This window comes from Sceloporus undulatus, chromosome 4 (genome assembly GCF_019175285.1).
Source record: "Sceloporus undulatus isolate JIND9_A2432 ecotype Alabama chromosome 4, SceUnd_v1.1, whole genome shotgun sequence".
Lineage (NCBI taxonomy): Eukaryota > Metazoa > Chordata > Lepidosauria > Squamata > Phrynosomatidae > Sceloporus > Sceloporus undulatus.
This window is the reverse complement of record NC_056525.1, coordinates 156,021,926-156,038,377: the sequence shown is the minus strand read 5'-3', so window position 1 is coordinate 156,038,377 and position 16,452 is coordinate 156,021,926. Positions and strand designations below refer to the sequence as shown.

Genomic DNA, 16,452 nt, shown 5'->3' with positions numbered 1-16,452 from the left:
ACTTGTCACATTTTTGTGTTCGAGTATAGTTTCCATAGATGTTCAGCTATAACTAGTTCTGAGACGTTGCTCTGCTTTCTACAGTGAGCCTAAGCTCTTATTTCCTTATCAGCCCTTTTAATTGCTTATTCTTATGACTGTAGCTACTGCATCGTTGTAAATAATGGCTAGTTTCCATGTTACCTACATCATACAGAAAAGAATGTAATCCTCCACTTTGGGGACAGCTTTTTATATACTGCTATTACACACTGTTGTTGCAGTCCTATATCTTAATGTGATTATCTTTTAGAAATTTAAAAACTGTATTAATACCTATTACCCAAGTGGATATTGTACAGCATGTGCATAGCACCACCACAATATACAAGCATATTCATGGCTGACCTGAAACAATGCTTCCTTAATTCCTACACCCATACATCTTTCCTCTACCTGAGGTACACTGATAATGTCTTCATGATTTGGTCTCATTCTATTAGAATTTCAACAACTTCTATGCTATCTTAAGTTTCAACTTAGGAGTATTGACAGAACAAGTGCACTTTATGGACAGCAGCACCATACAGCTACACAACAGACATCTAAACACCACACTACATGGCAACTTCACTGACCACTACATATAATAGAATCATAGAATCATAAAGTTTGAAGAGACCACAAAAGCCATCCAGTCCAACCCCCTGCCATGAGGGAACACACAATCAAAGCACCCTTGACAGAAGGCTATCCAGCTTCTGTTTAAAGACCTCCAAGGAAGGTGACTCCACCACACCCTGAAGGACTGTGTTACTTTCAGGAAGTTCCTCCTAATGTTGAGGTGGAATCTCTTTTGCTGTAATTTGAATCCATTGTTCTGGGTCTTATTCTCTGGAGCAGCAGAAAGCAAGCTTGCGCCATCCTCAAAATGACACCCCTTCAAATACAGGGCTTTCATATCACCTTGTTTCTTCTCCAGGCTAAACATACACAGCTCCCTAAGTCTCTCCTCATAAGACATGGTTTCCAGACCCTTGATCATTTTAGTCGCCCTCCTTTGGACACGCTCCAATTTCTCAATATCATTTTTGAATTGTGGCGCCCAGAACTGGACACAGTATTCCAGGTGAGACCTGACCAAAGCAGAATAGAGTGGCACTATTACATCCGTCGATCTAGACACTAGCCTAGAATCGCATTGACTGCCGCATCACACTGAGGACCCATGTTCAATTTGTGATCTACTAGGACTCCTAGATCCCTTTCACATGTACTATTGTTAAACCAGGTGTCCCCTACTCTATATATGCATTTCATTTTTTCTACCTAAGTGCAGTACCTTACATTTCTCCCAGACAAAATTTATTTTGTTAGTTTTGGCCCATCTTTCTAATCTATTAAGGTCATTCTGAATTTTTATCATCTCCTCTGGGGTATTAGCTACTCCTCCTAATTTGTTGTCATATGCAAATTTGATAAGCGTGCCTTCTATTCTTTCAACCAAGTCATTGATAAAGATGTTGAACAGCACTAGGCCCAGGACAGAACTCTGTGCCAGCCCACTGGTCACCTCTCTCTAAGATGAAGAGGAATCATTGCTGAACAACCTTTCGGTCAGTCAACCAATTACTAATCCACTTTATAGGTGCATTGTCTACCCCATATTTTAGTAGCTTGTTTGCAAGAATATCATGGGGGACCTTGTCAAAGGCCTTACTGAAATCAATATGTGCTACGTCTACAGCATTCCACATACTTCCATATACTCCAGCTTCCACCCTGAACACACTGCCAAATCCATAGTTTACAGCTATACCCTCTGTTACAACTGCAGATGCTCAGGCCTACAGGACAGAAATGTCCAACTCATAGAATTACACAAGTCCTCAAACTATAGTATCCACCATATGAAGTAAAAACAAACAAACATGGCAAGACTTCTACCATGGACTAATCTAGTACAGAAAAAGTGAAAAACAGGAAATGACTGATCACCAGTCACATACAACTCCCAACTGTAGCAAAATATTTAACAAAGATTTTGTTATCCTTTTTTAGTATATTATGGAAATTCCATTTTGTGAGGAGGTCTGGATGAGAAGGGACCTTTTTATTGTTAGAAGCAAATAGAACACACTGTTGGAGGACATTTTTAAACCTAAGAGTGGAATCCCATCTGTAACTTTTATCAAATTTACAAAGGAAATCCTTCTTTGGGATTAAACACAATGAAACTCCCTTTCTCCAAATACAGATCCAGATGGTTGAGGATGTGCATAGGATTATATTGCAAATGCATTTGTTAGTGCTGATAGCACTGAAGACAAAGTTTCACTTCAGTACTTCCACACTATTAATATTGTTCCATGTAGGGAGTGGATTGACTAGTGAGAATTTTATGGCTGGTATTGGCTGTCAAGTCAACTTTCACTTATGGTGATTCTATCAATGAGAGACTTCCTAGATCATTGATTGAGGGACCTTCTAACACTCGCCACTTTATAGTCAGAACAGAATAACTTCCAGCTGGATCTAGGAAAGTACTATGAAATTGTAAAGATACATCATATATATATATATATATATATATGCAATAATCAAGATGATGAAACTTCAGAAGGACCAATTGCAATTTCATAGTACTTTACTTGATCCAGTTGGAGGCTACTGTGTTCAGACTTCTTAAATCCCTAGTCTTCAAGTGCATTGTTAAGGCCTTACAAATTTAGGACCATGTTTCAACTAACCATATAAGTTTTTGAAAGTTATTTTTAAAAAGGCTTTGTGAATTTATTTAGAAGGAAAAAGTAGGAAACTGAATCCTAGTAATACATTTATAGTTGTTTACAGCATTAAGTCAATGTCCCAGAGCAGCAGATCAATATTGCTTTATGATGTTGATCACTACTTATAAGGCTTTTCAATAATTCTTATTTTAAGGAACTGGTGCTGAAATTGCATAGTCATTGATTGCTTAAAGGTTAATATAAAGCAAATCTAATTCTAAATTCAATTATACATGTTTCATCATGCTGCCCACTCTTCCCTTTTCCGATGTTGTTTTATAGTATAGTGTGTTCTCAGTGAAAACACGTTGAACTATGATGAGGGTATCTAGATAGGAGGTGAAATTATTCTTAGCTGGGGATGTCAGTTTTTGGCAATTATTTTCAGCAAGACATTTAAAATGCCCCCCCCTTTAATGTGCCCCAGTTTCAGCCTTTCTTGTACACATATCCACAGTTCACATTACCAGTCTTTCTCTCATTTTCAGTTGACTTCATGAATCTTCATCGATATTATCACACATACAATCATGATTGGCAAGGGAGAATGAAATATGATAGATTACACAGATTTGAACTTTTATTATAACTATAAATATTTAATAAATACAAGAGAGAGAGAGAGAGAAGATTAACCATGTTAAGACAGTGAAGAAAATCTCCATGTTAGCTTTTTCCAAAGTATTTCCATCAGGCAAATATAAGTAAAAATATGTGGAGAATGTGGGTAGGAGTGATGATGTCAGATCTGGTTGTCTACATCTTGTCTTCAGCCAATAAGTAAGAAATAACATGTAGACTTTGGCCTGTTACAGACAGCCAAAATAAAGCTGCTTCGAGTCACAGTGGAGGTATGGTGTTTCAATGATGCATGTCCTAAGAGTCCAGAAGTCACATCAAAGCCACGCTCCAGTCTTAGGGCTCGAGCGTGGCTTTGGTGCGACTTCTGGACTCTTAGGACGCATGCATCATTGAAAACACCATACCTCCACTGTGACTCGAAGCAGCTTTATTTTGGCTGTCTGTAACAGGCCAAAGTCTACATGTTTTCCTAAAATCTAAAGATGACATGTAGATTACTGACTTTAACACTGCCACTGCCACTTTCTTTCCCTGATATGTTTTTAACTGTCATTGCCTGATGAAGGCACTTTGGTTCCAAAACCTAGCATTGGTATTTTTGCACTATTTTAGTTGGTTTAATAAAAGCATTATGGCAATACAGGGGCTGACATATTGTGGAAAGGTAAAGGTAAAGGTTTCCCCTTTGACAAGGTTGTCAAATCATCTCCGACTGTACGGGGAGGTGCTCATCTCCATTACTAAGCCAAAAAGCCAGCTTTGTCAAAGACTACTCTATGGTTGTGTGGCCAGCATGACTGCCCAGAATGCTGTTACCTTCCCACTGAAATGGTACCTATTTATCTACTTGCACTTTTATATGCTTTGGAACTGCTAGGTTGGCAGAAGCTGAGACTAGTAATGTGAGCTGACTCCATCATACGGCACTTGGGCCTTGACCTGCTGACCTGCCATTCTTGCGATCATCAGAGTCAGTGTCTTAAGCACTGAGCCACTGTGTCCTTTGGCATGCTGTTAGTCAGTTACAATATCACAAATTATATTTTTGACCTCATAACTCATGTTTATGATCATGGTACGATCATAAATGCCATAGAAACTCAAAATCCGTTCAAGGGATGAAATTCTGAGGTGCAGGTGAGTAGGACACTGAGTGGGCTAATGGTGCACCAAGAAGTTGTGGCACAGCGCCACAGGAAGTATAAACTTACAATGTTGCATTGTTGCTCACTGCTGGGACAGAGTTGGATACATTATCCTTCAGCGCCCCACTCAGCAGTGGCACAGAACTCCATCTCCACCTCCCTCTCCACCTCCAGCTTCATCTCCACCTACATCTCCATCTGTACCTTCACCTCTACTTTCATCACCACCTCTATATCACCATTTCCATTTCCATCTCTACCTCAATCTCAATATCTCCATCTCCATCTCCTTTCTCTACCTCTATCTCCATTTCCATCTCCACCTAAATATCTCCATCTCCATCTCCTGGTGTGGCTGGCTGGATTTTATAGAGGTTTAGTTCAGATTGGGAGGTTATATTTCTGCTGCATGATCTCAGCCAGTGTTTGCAATTTGTTTTATGGCTATGACAGCTCCTCTTGCATTTGTATTTGAACTGTGTGCATGTTTCCACTTTTAAAATACAGCTGAAATAATAGGTCCCTGCTTGAATACATTTTAAAGTCTCCTTGACAAACACAATTCTTTACTTACTGTTGAAATAGTGCTGTCTTCATTCACTATTTAAAACAAGTGCCACTTGAAAAGGATTGAGATAACAACCATCCCCTCCGTGGTGGAGCAAATGTTCCCTGAAAGAAATGTGTGGTAACAAGATGCACAATACAAATGTTGGTATTATCTCTGGTAAAATGTTTGTGTAAATACACATTTGAGCAAGTAAAAATGTCTCAGACTGCACCTAGACAAGAAGAGAAGTTCTCTCTTTCCCATTCTGTCTCTTATTCTCTCTCTGTTTCTTTCAATGGAAAGAGAATTAAGGTGTTTGAGACAGGACTAATGGAATGGTGTATTCCTAAACATGTTTTGTGTTGGGATTCTGATAACCTTTTCCCAAAAAGTAACTTTTCTAGACTTTTTCAGTAGTGGCATGGACTAGAAAACACACTGATTTCCCCCTGATTTATAACTGTGGATCTCATGGGATTGAACGTTGCAAACAAAGAGGTGAAAATCAGAAATAGCTGAGTTTATAATAAACCTTCTGAAACATGTTATCACTTCATGGGGCCGGGGGGGGGGGTACATACCTATAGAATGGCTGGAAAACATTCACTCATCAAATTAATATTTTAAGTTATTCACTAGGTTACTCATAGAGTTATAAGGAAACAATATAACATTGATTCAGAACAGGAGATGAAGAAACCCTACTAGTCTCCTCTGATATCTTTTCAGTTGCAATAGAAGCTATTTCTGTCAACATCTTTTATAAGAATACTCATCTGAATGAAATAATCTAGTACTTGTCCACCAGAAGGCACTATTGCACTGCAAACAATAAAATCATACTTGTATTCATATTCATTTCCCTGCAAAAAGAACAACCCATCAATGCACTATTGATTCTCTCTCTCTCTCTCGCTCTTCCTCCTTCTCTCTCTCTCTCTTTTGTAGGATGAATACTAGTTGTACCCGAGATTTACTTTTGTTAAATAGATATTACCTCTACAAGCAAGATTATACCTTTGATCAGGACTGGCCCAATAATCAGCTTATGCATACTGTAGAACTCAGGGCTCAAGTACCTAAATATCAAATGGTAAGTAAATATAGGTTCTATGGATGGGTGATCAGAAAGACTGTGGAAGAGACCATATCAGAAACGATGGAAAAATTTCATCCCAACCTTCATTATCACAAATGGTATACATTTTTTAAAAAATTGTTCAGAGATAGCAGGAAGTAATTATCATGGCATTCTTCTCTCCAAAAAGTCCAGGGAGTTGTAGTTTTTGAGCATGTTTTGATCATTCTTGATCCCCAGGACTTTCTTAGCAAACTTCAGAATTTGCTTTAAAGCCTATAAAGGGATGATTTTTTTTTTGGGGGGGGGGGTTAAAATATTTGCATTTAATTTATTAGTATTGATGAGTTGAATACTGTCTTAAATTAATTTCTGTTTAAAGTATATAACTAGTTTAATTCATCTTTAAATATAACTTGGGAAAGCAGGTATCAATGTATCAGCTACATTGTTTCTTTGCTAATTTCACTCTTGCAGAAACCAAGATGATATGTTAGCAATTCTCCTCCTATTGCAAGAAAGCATTCTAAAACATTCTAAAACAGAAATTTTTGAAGACTATTCAAACTTTGGGATGTATTCTTCCCAAAATTAGCATGTTTGGTTTTTTGTTTGTTTGTTTGTTTGCACAGAAAATATTTTCTGCACAGGAAACACATTTTCTGTGCAGATCATAGTGTTTCCTGCATATGAAATGTTGGTTCCCATGCAGAAAATGCTGTTTACTATGCAAAAATTGAATGTGTGTGTGTGTGCACATGCGTGCGTGCGCACACGCGTAATAAGTTCCAAATTGTTGTCAGTCAAGGATTCTTGACAAGTTTTCAATGATTTTTTTAAACAACAAGTTCCAGTTATGCTAGGATTTTGTGAAAAATAGTCAGTAGCCTATGTATCCTTGCTCTGAAATGAGCTGAGACCATTTATTTGGTGTTGTTTGTCCACCCCTCTCCAATGCAACTGTAGTGCCATGTTTCTGATTACTGTGGGTCCCCTCCCCCAGAATTTACCATGTTCTCTCATGAGTACTGAGTTTGTTCTGCATCATAAGGCTAGTCTTGTGTCATGTTTATTGCAACTCTGAGCATGCATACACACACACACACACACACACACACACACACACACACTGTATATTGGAACTAGTTTATCAGTGTGTGGCAGACACAGTAATTTTATAAGCACAGTAACAAACAAACAAGCTCAAAGAGGATGTGACCCCAAAGCCATCCAAATCAGCTGGACACTTTCCACTGGCTTTAGCAGAGTTTAGTCTAGCGAAACAGATTTCACCATCTAAAGTTTTATAATTCTTATCTCCAAGCCCCAAACACAATTACTCACATAGTTGTTAATTTCTTACATAAAATATGTGGGGAAATGATTTGTGTGACTGTTGGGAGAAAGACTAGACAGATCTCATATTAAACACTTCTGATATTGCAAGGAGCTGAGTGATGTTTTCATGCAATAAAATTTATTACTATTGGCAAGCCTGAAATCCGCACCTTGCTGTATGATTACATTTGACCACAAGTATGAAATGGATTTGTATGAATCTTAAAATATTTCTGATAAACAGAGACATTGCTCACTTGAGAGTGTAACAAATGTTTATCTCTCTCCAGGATGATCACTATAGAAATATTTCTTAAAATGAAATACTTTAGCAATGTTCAGGTTTCTCAGATTGAAAACATCAAAGAGGCATAAGTGCATGGATGCCAGTCCTCCTTGTCCAACCATAGCCTTTCCAGGTTGAACTGGAATGTTTGGATAGTAGCTGAACCCCAACTATGAATCTAGATTATACAGGTTTCCTCATTACACAGAGCAATGTGACAGTGTTCAGCTGTGGGTCATTATAGCCTGTCTTCAAATCCTTCTGCTAAGGCTTGGCATTTAAGAGATGGAAGAGGTGTGTCTGCCATGCATGCTCTTCTGTTCACTCCATGCTTATAAGTCCTGAATAGGGCTTTGCTATTTGTATCATTGGTTTTGTTGATAACATCCCTTATTGCTTATTTTGGTGTTCCCATTGTAAACAGCTAAGAAGTACCACCTAACATGTATCTCTGAACAAAGTTACAATTATTATTATCTAGTATTAAAGGAAGAAGAAGATAGTTCTTAAAAAGGTATTCCATTTTACTGGTACAGCTGTGGCAGGTGTACATGAATATGTATATGGTTGGTGGTATTGGATAGGTTTGCTGATGTCAATAATTTGAACTTTTGTATGGTCTATGATTGTTATGATTATGCATAAAAGCTAAATTATATATTGTCAGGTTGAGGCTGCATCTATACTGCAAAATAAATGCAATTCGACACCCTTTAATTGTCATGGCTTAATGCTATAGTATTATAGGGCTTGTAGTTTCATGCTATATTTAGCCTTCTCTGTTGGAGAGCTCTGGCTCCACAGCAAACTACAATTCCAAGTATTTCATTGTATTGAATCATGGCAGTGTTGTCAAATTGTTTTGCTGTTGTTGTTTTCTCCCTGCAGTGTTGATGCAGCCTCAAAAGTAGTCAAATGACTGGAGACGGAAAACCTAAGATTTCAATTTGAAAAGCTAGGCCAGAGTTTGAAACTTTGCAGGGTCAGATTAAACTCTTTTAGTCCCTGAGACCATCTGATCTTTATTAAGTTGCAACTTTTTACGCTGGTTTTCCTCTGAGATGGAGCCAAAAGATACCTGTTCTAATTATTATCTTGGTAAGAAACTTGCTTACTGTTTCCAAAGTCTCTGATTTGATGTTACTGTAAGTTCTAGCTATTCTGTTTCTATGTGTGAATTTATACAGGTCATTATGCTTGATTTTACTCTTAAATCAGGTTTTGTTGCCTCAAGAAGCTTTTTCTTCATCTTAGGATATTTAATTGAAATTATGTGAGGTGCACATCTGGGTCTAAACAGCAGCTGATTTGAGGAAAGTCCATGTACAGAAGCCAAGGTTGAGGGTAAAAGTACTTTGTTTTTTGAGGTGGTGGTGGTACACGATTCTCAGAATCCTCTAGTCAGCATGGGCTAGTAGGTAGTCAGAATTAGAAATCCTCACACCAGGTAAATACAAGACAGCAAAATACAAGATTTACACTGGTGACACAAATGTAAGTAAAGAATAGAATTCTGTCCAAAGATTCTCCCAATTCAGTGTCATTTTTTAAAAGATCAGGAAGTAAATGTGCAGAGAACCAGCATAGTGCAGTGGTTTGAGTGTTGGACTATGACTCTGGAGATTAGGATTTGAATATCCACTCATCTATGGAGCCCCATTGGTACAACCTGGGCAAGTCATACTCTTTCAACCTCAGAAAGCTAAAGCAAAACCCTCCTGAACAAGTCTTGCCAAGGAAATCACGTGGTGGATTCACCTTAGGGTTGCCATAAGTTGGAAATTACATGAAGGCACACAACAACAACAACAACAAGCAGATGTGCAGCTATCACCACTGCCCATTAAAATATTTTAAACAGGGTTTTGTTTTTTTTAGGTGCAACTGTTCAGTTTTATTTTAACAGTGAAGGGGGGAAACGTTCCCTTGGGAGATTAGGAGGCTGAGTGATTCACCGGAACAGTGCCAAAGCCAGGCAAGGTGGGGAAAGTGGACTAAGATCCCAACATGTTTACTTGACCTTCTTCTTTGGACGCAGGTTGTTGGTGTGGCCGCACTTCTTTTTGCGACAGTTCACGGCACGGGGGTGCAGGCGGGCATAGCACTTGCGGCAAATCATCTTGTCACAGTTGTACTTCTGGGCCAGCTGGCGCAGAGAGGGCTCGATGATTCCTCCACGGAGACGCAGCACCTTTTTTTTTTGTATGTTTTTTATGAATACGGATGGGGTGGGGGGAGAAATTTCCCATCGGAGTAGGCAATGTTGGGCTAGGAGATGGATAATTAGTCTGAGATCTTCCTATCTTCCTGTTAATCAAAAAGAAGGACAATGACAGTCAAAACAAACTGCTCAAAGGATAATTTAAATGGGAAATTAGCCAGCTCATTCATAATCCTGATTAATTTAGAGTCCAAATGAAAAAGGATACTATAGTCTGTGAAGACTGAACCACTTTAAAAAGAGTGAAACCCCACAGTTTTAAACAGTAAAATTCACATTAAATCTTTCCCCCCTCTTATTATTGAGAAAAAGTGTGTGCCAAACCAGATCACTCCAGGTGTTGTGAATGCATATTTATTTGAAATGTCAGGTGGATTTGTCAAATGGTCAAATATCTCTTGCTGAAAAATAACAACAGCCCAGTTCCTTTCAGATGAATTTTAAATTTTCAGTCCCTACAAATATGTGTTGGGTTGAGGTATTTTTTGAGGGGCTTTGCACATTATATAACAATATGAATACAGCAGTTTTTCATTGCACCCTACACCTAATTATGAAGGGAAATGTACTTCCTTGGACTACATAAATGATAACAAATTGTTTGCAACACATTTTAATGTTAGCCGACCCAATTCACACTTTCTGAACCCAGGTAGATAGACAGACAAATAGATCGTGTTGCTGTTATATTAACTGGAAGTTGAGATACTGGGCATGATAATAATTCTCAGAAAGGGAGCCCTGGGAAGAAACAGATCATTTTGACCTACATGATAGAAATTCATGAAGCTTTACTTGGCAGTAGCTTAACAATATGTGAAGGGTGTTGTGGGGAAGCATCCTTCTCCGTCTTGAGGTCATTGGTGTGCCAGCAACACTTCTGTGACTGACGCTAAGCATCTCTTGTTGTGCATAGAATTTGCAAAACAGGGAAATACCCTGTTGAGCCAAGGACTTTTCTTCAAGTTGGAGACCCTAAAAGAGAACTGGAAGAGAACTGTGCAGAGGGCCAGAAAGGTACCTTCATTGGACAAATTAGTGTTCCTTTCAGGAGTAGAAGGACATATGCAAGCCTCACAGGAGACCTGTGCTGGGATCTTTCCTAATCTGTATTTCCAGGGTATGTATTTTAAACCATTTTGGCTTAGTATCAAGGAGTTGTAAGCAGTGTTTCATTATGGAACTGTACAGACCAGCCTGAAAGGCCGGCCTGGGGGCAGAGTCAGGCATGGCGTCCAGATGACACACATCCTGACTCTGCCCCCCAGGGCACCATGATGTCACACGCTACTCCACACAGTGCATGGCGTCATGGAGCTCCTCCGGCACAGTGTCCATATGACACAATGCCAAAGGAGCACTATATAGCTGCACCGCTGAAGCTATGGTGCCCTTTCAAGGGCACAAAAAGGAGCCACTTTTTGTGCCCTCAAAAGGTTGGATTGGGGCTGCAGCGTGCGGTTGCCATGGCTCTGATCTGGCACAAAAAGGGATGGTTGCAGGCCGCCCCTTAGGGGTGGTCTGTAGAGCCCCTTCAAATCAGTTGCTGGGAAGCACAAAGAGGTGGCTGATATTGTGGTCATGTCCTACTTGAAGGATTCTCATGCGCATCCTGTTAGCCACTGTAGGATGAGAATGCTGAGCTAAATTGGCCCTTTGTCCTGCAGGACTCTTTTTACTTTTTTATGCTAATATATACTCTTGAAAAATCGCCAGATATATACATTTAGTGCACAGGGGAAATGAAATATTAAAAACAACTTTAACAAAGAATTGCAAAACTATTCCTGTATTCAGCACTCACCATGGTAATCTTATCTCTTCCCTGTAATTTCTGAACCTTTCAGATGCAAAGAATATAGCTAGCATTCTGGCTGACATGCCTTAAAACATCTAAAGCATTCAGATACTTTTAATTGTAGGTCCAGGGACTGAGCCACATGGCAACACATACGCTCTGATACTGAGCTTTGGTCCTCTCCTGCATTTCGGCTTATTCCCTATGACTCTTGCCCTCTTTAACATGGTTAATTGATTTTTTTTGTCTTACAAGAACATCATATTATGATATCAAAATGTCTATTCCAAGCAAGGTTTTTGTCACAGAAAATGAAATTTGAATAATTCATGTCATCGTCACATAATGTACCTAACCTTTCATTTAAAGATATGTCACTGAATAAATGTTCTGCAGTAATGGTGCTAAAACTTGATATTAGAGCCTAATCTGTTGATTCAAAGAGCTTAAGGTTCCACTTTAGAGGAGAAAATGAAGTATGGTTCCTAGCATACCAGTCAGTCATAGGATTCTTAGGAGAAGTCTTTGTAGTGAGGGGCAATATGAGAGAAAAATAATTGAAAACAGGGACAGCAAAATATTCTCTGAATCATGGCAAGGAATAACAATACTGAACTGTAATGGTTTTTCTCCAAAAATGAAGTTTAACAGCAGAAGTGAAAAGGTGTAGAAATCAATCAGTCTCTTTGAAAACCAACTGGGCACCTCTGTGTCTTACACATTACTAGGAAGCACAAGTCTGTTGACTTTAATCTTGTTGAGGTCCTCCATTTTCAACTGCCATGTTCATTCCAACTCAGTGAAGTCAACATGAGCCTGAAGTCCCCTCTCACCAAGCATAGAAAGTCATATACAGTTTAAGAGCTAGCCCCCCATAGACACATTTTTGTGCACATTCTTAAACATTTTATGTTTATTACATTATTTCTTAAACATTTTTATCCATTAAAAATGTATACTTAAAGAGAATTCTGTGGTATATCCACCCATTGACTGAAACATGTGCTTGAGCAGTCAAATTGTCCTTGTGTTTCATTACAAGTAATGCAAATTGGGTAATCTCACAATGAAACTCAATTATTTCTCTCAACCACAAAACTACACAGCCAATCCTGAAGACTATAAAAGATGTTGGAAACTTAGCACTCATGTAATTGAAGTATTTATTTCAGGCACTGAATAAGGATAAACAGAGTTCCCCTTTTCCCATCTAGGAAGCAGTCCACAGATTTTATATGTTATCCTGGATGGGAGTAATAGGATTGGAACCCAAGATCTCTGGAGGATCACAACTTCCTCATCTGTACCTCTTGAAAAACAGAATCCCCATTCCCCAAATATAGCATATATGAGAAACACTATTATTGTGTGTGATTTTCTCTGTGTTCATGTCGTAACAATGTCTTACTGCTGCACATTCTGTAGAGACCCAGCCTATATAATGATTTTTGATGGGTTTTCAGTTTGATCTTCCTGCAAGTTGCTCAGGGTAAGGTACACATCCTTTTTTTCTATTTGTTATCCTTGCCAAAACTCTATTATAGGTTGGACTGAGACTAAAAGTGACCCAAGGTTATCCAGTGAACATTTTGCCTGAATGAGGGTTTGAAGTAGGATTTACATTCTCAGTCTGGAACTGTGACTCAAAGATGTCTCTCAAAAATAATTCTTTGCAGACCTACCTGTTTAAATTAGCAGCCTATTTTTGGATTCTGTTCTCCCATCCTCTCTTCCACTCTTTACTTAATTTTCTCATCTCTCCATTTTTTAAACCTTCATTATCTTTTAACACATTTTATATCCCCATTGCTTTTTCAAGCTTCTGTGAATATTTTATTGTTATTAAGAACAATAGTAGGAAACTCCAGAAATAAATTAATAAACAGTTAAAAGAATAGTTTTTGTGGGGGTTTGGGGCTATGTGGCCGTGTTGTGGAAGTGTTTATTCCTGTTGTTTCACTAGCATATATGGCTGGCATCTTCAGAGAATGCTGGCATGGGAGTGAATGGGGTATACACACACCCACACCCACACCCACACCCACACCCACACCCACACACACACACACTGTGTGACCCTTGATTAAGAGGAAGTGAATTACATGTTAATCTCTGTGTTGGTCTGTTGTTGAATGGCAAGGCCTCGGGGTGTCTATTTAAAAAAAAATTTATTTTATTTTTTATTTATTTAGGTATTTATATCCCGCCCTTCAGCCCTAATGGCTCTCAGGGCGGCTTACAATTATTATTTTTTAATCAGACAGTTCCCTGCCCTCAGGCTTACAATCTAAAAGACACGAAACAAAAAGAAGGGAATGGTGGAGGGAAAGGGGATGAGGTCCAGTGGTTCTTCTCTCCCTCTGAGGCCTGGACCAAGGCAGATGGACTGGAGGGAGAGCTCTTCCTTCTTCCAGGCTAGTCCTGATGGAGCTGGACATGCCTGGTGAATTCCCTCTCAGGCCGGAGGATGGCAGTTATGGAGAGTGGACTCTCCTTCCTCTCAGGCTGGTCCCGATGGAGCTGGACCTGCCTGGTGAACTCCCTCTCAGGCCGGTGGATGGCAGTTATGGAGGGCGGCATCTCCTTCCTCTCAGGCTGGCGGATGAGTTAAAAGTTAAAAGAATGCCGGAAAAAAAAATAGATGACTCTTTATAATTTTTTTAAAAATAATTACATCAGACTGTTCATCTTAACTTTTGAAAACAGAGCTGACCTCTGAAGTAATTTTATTACCTTAAATGCCACAGTCCTGTTGCCAATGAAAGGGAACATCCTATGATTTTCCTGGTGGTGACATACGGTATCTTTAGATTATTGCATTCAGTACAGACCTTGCTGTCTCAAATTTCTCCCTTCCCTCAGTGTGTCACAACAGCCAGGTGTCTGGATCAGCCATAGTGATATGTGGTGGCAATGCTAATTAGAGACATTAATCCTCTGTATTTTCCCCTAAGGAATATCACTTGTTTCTCCAATTAGAAAGGAAAGGAGATAAATTCCACTCATGATGAAATTAACTAGCAGTAAACTACGTCTGAACAACAGAGTAGATGTTTTATATTTCAAGCCATTTAAATTTCAATTCTGGTATAATTTTATTTCTCACTTGCTTTCCTTCCTTATGATTCTGGGTAACAAAAAAAGAAAATCCACATGACAATGCTAGGGAACTAGAACTGAGTGGAGGAACAAATTGCACACACACACCTGCAACCCTCTGAAGACTGGATGACATCAAGATTGTTTCCAAGCCCCTTAGCATCACTGAGCCCTTAGCCAAAATATTAGATGTCTGTCCGTCTGTCCGTCCGTCTGTCCGTCCATCCGTCTACTGGAAAGTATATTTGAATGAAGATTTGGAGTTTCAATGCTTAATGTGGATATAAAAATTATAGAATGGACAGGTATAGATTAACAGTTTAGTTTATGGCATTAGCTGGTTAAAATACAGTTTAGTAACTTTAAAAACATATTACATCACATGTCCTCTCATTGGTTCTCTATGAAGGAGTCATCTAAAATATCCATCAATATCCATTTTTTTCTTCCTATAATCAAATGTCTGCTTGTACAGAGAGTGAAAACTGCTGCTCCAGAAATTTCTGAGGATTGTTATGTGTTTAAAACAAAAAAAGCAACAAACAAAACTGGAAGAAGTAATCTCAGAACCATTGGCAATAATATTTGAGAATTTCTGGAGAACAGGAGATGTACCAGCAGACTAGAGGAGGGAAAATATTGTCCCTATCTTTAAAAAGTAACTAATTGTGTGAAATGAGTTGTAATATAAGCTTTCATAGGGCCCAAACAGACAGGCCAAAATAAAGCTGCTTCAGGTCACTTTGAAGGTATGTTGTTTAAATGCTGCATGCATCCTAAGAGGTCAGAAGCCACACCAAAGCCACGCTCCAGTCCTAAATACTGGGGCGCAGCTTTGGCGCAGCTTCTGGCCTCTTAAGATGCATTGCCATTTAATAATAATAATAATAATAATAATAATAATTTATATTCCGCTTAATCTCAGGGAATCCAAACGGATTACAGCAGTAAAATACGGTACAATTAAGAGATAGATTAAAAATTCCCAAATCCCCCACCCGCCACCCTCACATTTAAACAGCATACACCCATAGTGACCTGAAGCAGCTTTAGTTTGGCATGTCTGTTTGGACCCATAGACTAGATCTACTTCCTCAGATGCCAAATACCATTTCTGGTCCTTGAAAGAGTTTTATGCATATGCAGTTTTCCTTTTACATTTGAAAGAAACATAAATGACAGTAACACAATCAAAAGGTATTTAAGTGAACATCAGCTTATAGACACACCCACCACACCCAGACATTATTCTTAGATCAACCCATGAGCTGAAGGAAAAGAAATATCCCACCAGAAGATATATCCCTCAAAACAGCACTGATTTTCTCCTTGCACCATAACAGGGATACCAGATGTTCAGCTATGTTTAATGGGATAGGACTCAGCCAATTTTCATTTCCCCCTCCCATCCTTTGTTCATTCCTTCCTTCATCATTCCTCTGTAGGCATGGCTCCTTTTTTCCCTGCCCTGGCAGTGAGGCAGTGAATCTGCTCAGGGGCTTAGTCCAAACTTTGAAGGAGTTGCCCAAGGTGTCAAAACCCTATCCGAAGACTCATTCCCACTTACAATTAAACTGGTTTCCAATT

The 16,452-nt window shown here is 39.0% G+C and overlaps 1 protein-coding gene across 1 annotated transcript; it reads right to left on the bottom strand.

Annotated features, from left to right (window-relative positions):
- Positions 1-9,615: 9,615 nt before the first annotated feature.
- On the bottom strand, positions 9,616-11,955 carry LOC121929085 (ubiquitin-60S ribosomal protein L40-like). The gene is made up of 2 exons (XM_042464400.1): positions 11,923-11,955; positions 9,616-9,950 (listed from the first exon to the last, which is right to left on the bottom strand). Exons 1-2 carry the CDS (start codon positions 11,953-11,955, stop codon positions 9,759-9,761), a joined length of 225 nt encoding a protein of 74 aa, XP_042320334.1. The 3' UTR covers positions 9,616-9,758.
- Positions 11,956-16,452: the final 4,497 nt, after the last annotated feature.

Coding starts and splice junctions, on each gene's coding strand:
- LOC121929085 (XM_042464400.1), bottom strand. CDS start 11,955: ATGCAGGAGAGGACCAAAGCTCAGTATCAGAGC. Junction 9,951..11,922: donor CCAAAGCTCAGTATCAGAGC/GTATGTGTTGCC, acceptor ATAAAAAACATA/CAAAAAAAAAAGGTGCTGCG.